Source organism: Morone saxatilis, unplaced genomic scaffold (assembly GCF_004916995.1).
Source record: "Morone saxatilis isolate NCDOM2014 unplaced genomic scaffold, NCSU_SB_2.0 Contig10, whole genome shotgun sequence".
Taxonomy (NCBI): domain Eukaryota; kingdom Metazoa; phylum Chordata; class Actinopteri; family Moronidae; genus Morone; species Morone saxatilis.
This window is the reverse complement of record NW_023339652.1, coordinates 6,452,693-6,455,868: the sequence shown is the minus strand read 5'-3', so window position 1 is coordinate 6,455,868 and position 3,176 is coordinate 6,452,693. Positions and strand designations below refer to the sequence as shown.

The 3,176-nt window shown below is 38.7% G+C and overlaps 1 protein-coding gene across 2 annotated transcripts in view; it reads left to right on the top strand.

The window, feature by feature from the left end:
• apaf1 (apoptotic peptidase activating factor 1) overlaps window positions 1-2,956 on the top strand; it is a 42,724-nt gene extending 39,768 nt beyond the window's left edge. For both annotated transcript variants that reach the window (XM_035679228.1, XM_035679221.1), the window contains one exon: window positions 1,067-2,956. In XM_035679228.1, the coding sequence (XP_035535121.1) occupies window positions 1,067-1,213 (147 nt within the window). In that variant the 3' untranslated portion in view covers window positions 1,214-2,956. The remainder of the gene's footprint in view (window positions 1-1,066) is intronic.
• Window positions 2,957-3,176: the final 220 nt, after the last annotated feature.

Genomic DNA, 3,176 nt, shown 5'->3' with positions numbered 1-3,176 from the left:
CACAAACTTTCAGTAAATATTAATCTTCTGTTTGGAAAAAAATACACAACACACACACACACAGACGCGCACACACACACACTCACAGAGCCACTAATGTTTTAGAGCAAAAACATACACCAATAAAGCTTCAACCTATTGATTTCATTCTTGTCGTCTTTTTATTGAGATGGAAGAGGAACAATTTTGCTGTAAAGTTATCGTGGTTATTATTGTCAAAGTTGAACGTGCACACACACACGCACACACAAAAAGAAACACACAAACTCATGCCAGACTGTAAATGATTGACTCGATGTGCCTTTGATGATTCATCCCAGTGAGATGGAGCTTGAATGGAAAATGTCAACTTTAAACCGAGATTAAACGGAATCACTCAGGGAAGCTGGTGGGGGGTTTATGTGTGTGTTTGAGGGAGCCTGAGGGTGTGTATGTGAGCTTGAGTCTGGTAATATTATGCTATTAAATTCATCATGGCCTTCTTGGCAACAAATATAAAGCTCTCAGTCAGTCTCTCTCCCTTCCTGTCTTTGTCTCAAGTTCTGATTCAGATAAAGGCGAGTGCAGACTACACAACTTTTGTCATTTGATTTTATCGTAGTGCAGCAGAAGCAGTACAGCATCTTAAAGCTTCAACCTGTATGAAAAGCCATGAGGCAAAAGTACTGTGAATAAAACATACCCTCTGTTATTCAGGTAGTGAAAATTTGACATATTGTGTGCCACATTTGATGTATCTGCTAAAGAAATAACTACATTTGCATGTCTGTATGTTAAATGAAAAGCTAGAGCCAACAGCTTAGCTTGGAAAGAAGTCTGGAAACAGAGGGGGAACAGCAAGCCTGCTTTGTCCAAAATCCACCGACCAGCACCTCTGAAGCTCACAAATGATGTTATATATTGTATGTTTTCCTCATTATGAGGTTGCTAAGCAAGCTCGCTGAATTTGTACACAATTACTTCTCTAATTTGGGATTTTTTTCCTTCCCAGACGCTCTGCAACAGTGTTGTCTGTTAAAACTGTTTCAATGGTCTCTCTGTCTTTCTTTCTTTGTCTGTTGGCCAGTGGTGGGATGTGGAGAAAGGCGAGGCCCTGCAGACCTTCTATACCACGGGAACCGCGCTGAAGAGGATCCACGTCTCGTCCGACTTCTCCACCTTCGTCACCATCGACAACATCGGCATCCTCTACATCCTGCAGAGGGTGGTGTGACATTGCAAACGCTGCTCCAAAAAGACCAAAAGAAAGAAACAAAAACACCACGATCTACGCTAACACTAGATTTTTCTTGCAAAAACTACAGTATTACAGACTGTATACCGAAGTAGACATGTTTCGTTGCGTTAAGGACTCTTGCAGAAGCCTAAACTGGAAGATGCCGCATCCCATAACCACACACCTCTCAGATAAGTTTACATTTCCACTGCACTCTTTCTACATACAGGCTGTCACTAGCCAACAGCATCACAATAGAGCATTACAGACATTCACTTTCCATTCTCTTGGGTCAAATGACACTGCTAACCAGTTAACACCAGCTTTAAATGAAAACTACTACAGCTACGAACTAACTGTTGGGAGCGTAGACAGACAGTGAAAGCTCAAAGAGTCTTAATATTCCTACTCCAGTCTCTGTTTTAAAACAGTGGCTGTTTTTTTAGGTAAAATAGAGCAGAATCATCTTTTTAAAAACTAGGAAAGATGCATTAAAAAGCATGTTTACATAAAGAAAAAAAATCAGCGTTCGTGACGATTAGGTCTCATTAATACCTAATAAAGAGGTTAATATAAACAGGTGAAACAGATGTGATCATTGCATCAGTTCAAATAATACATGTTAATCCATATTGCATAAGGGCTGAATATTATTGCATGTAATGTGAGGGAACTTCCACTCCGCCGTATGTAATACATATAAGCTATCGTGCATTTGCAAGTGCATTTTGACTCGTAGTGTGCTGTGATGTTTTCTCATGTTTGTGTTTGAGGGTAAATCTTCTGCGTCAGGTGTAAACCTGGCTGTGATACGAACAGTTTTGAGCCTTTTTTTTACACTGCAGCCTTAATTCTGAATGGGAATACTGTAGGTTGTAGAGGGGTATGTATGTTTAGTGTACATGGATTTCTCAATCCACCAGCATAGATAGAACTTCTGGTGCACTTTGATGAGCATTAAATATTAATAGTTTAAGTTTTAATGATTGAGCATTTAAAATTAAATCCAAAACCTTTGAAAGCCTGTGGTTCTATTTGTACATCCCAACTATTTGTACTTTTAAACTTAGATCAAAGGTAAATGTTTTCTACCAAAAATTGCAGTATGTGATTTATAATTTATATTCCACTTGCTAATGTTAAAAAGCACTTTTTTGTGCTTTATTAATTTCTTTTTTTACTTTGTACCAGTTATTTTTCACTCTATATACCACTTTTTACACATTTTGATCTGCACGTTGTCTGAGTACTGAGCCTTTTCCTGTTCTGAGCACTTTGAAGCAAGAGTTACAATCTTTCATGAATTCATGAAGCTTTCCCTAACGTGGCTTTGTTCAGACACATAAAGATGGATCCTTACTTTGATTTGACAATACAGATTAGTATGTGGTTGCCAGACTGGCAAGTGTCCCTGCGCATGCTGTAACCTATTCGTTTCAGTGGGTATGATACAGACTTCCAGGTCCACTAGGAGCTATAAGCACATAAAGATAGTAAGTGAATAAAAGTGAGGATGCATTTCAACATTTCTGATCGATGCTGTTGTCATTTTTCACATTGTGCTCTTTGCGCTTTGTACTTTAAAGCCAGCATAAATCCAATCAAAAGATTACCTTCCAGAGCTCTCTGGCTAACAAAATTGCGGAACTATTGATGTCTGCTCAGGATGTATTGATACTGTTTTATGGTGTGGTGCAGTGTGAGTGTAATTTATAAAAGATTAAACTACGCACGATATGATAATGTTGTGCGTCTGTCTTTATTTTCTTACCTGACAAATTGTCATTGGATTTAATTTCACTTTTGATAATCTGTTTATTGATTGTATCAGTCCTGCACTTCCTGTCTCCTCCAGTGTTTTTGCTGCTGACTCAACATCTGTCTTGAACCTCCAGACTGTGGTGGAATGACTCACCTCACATTTAGTCTACTCCAAATATCACCCAGTCGCTGAGAAAAT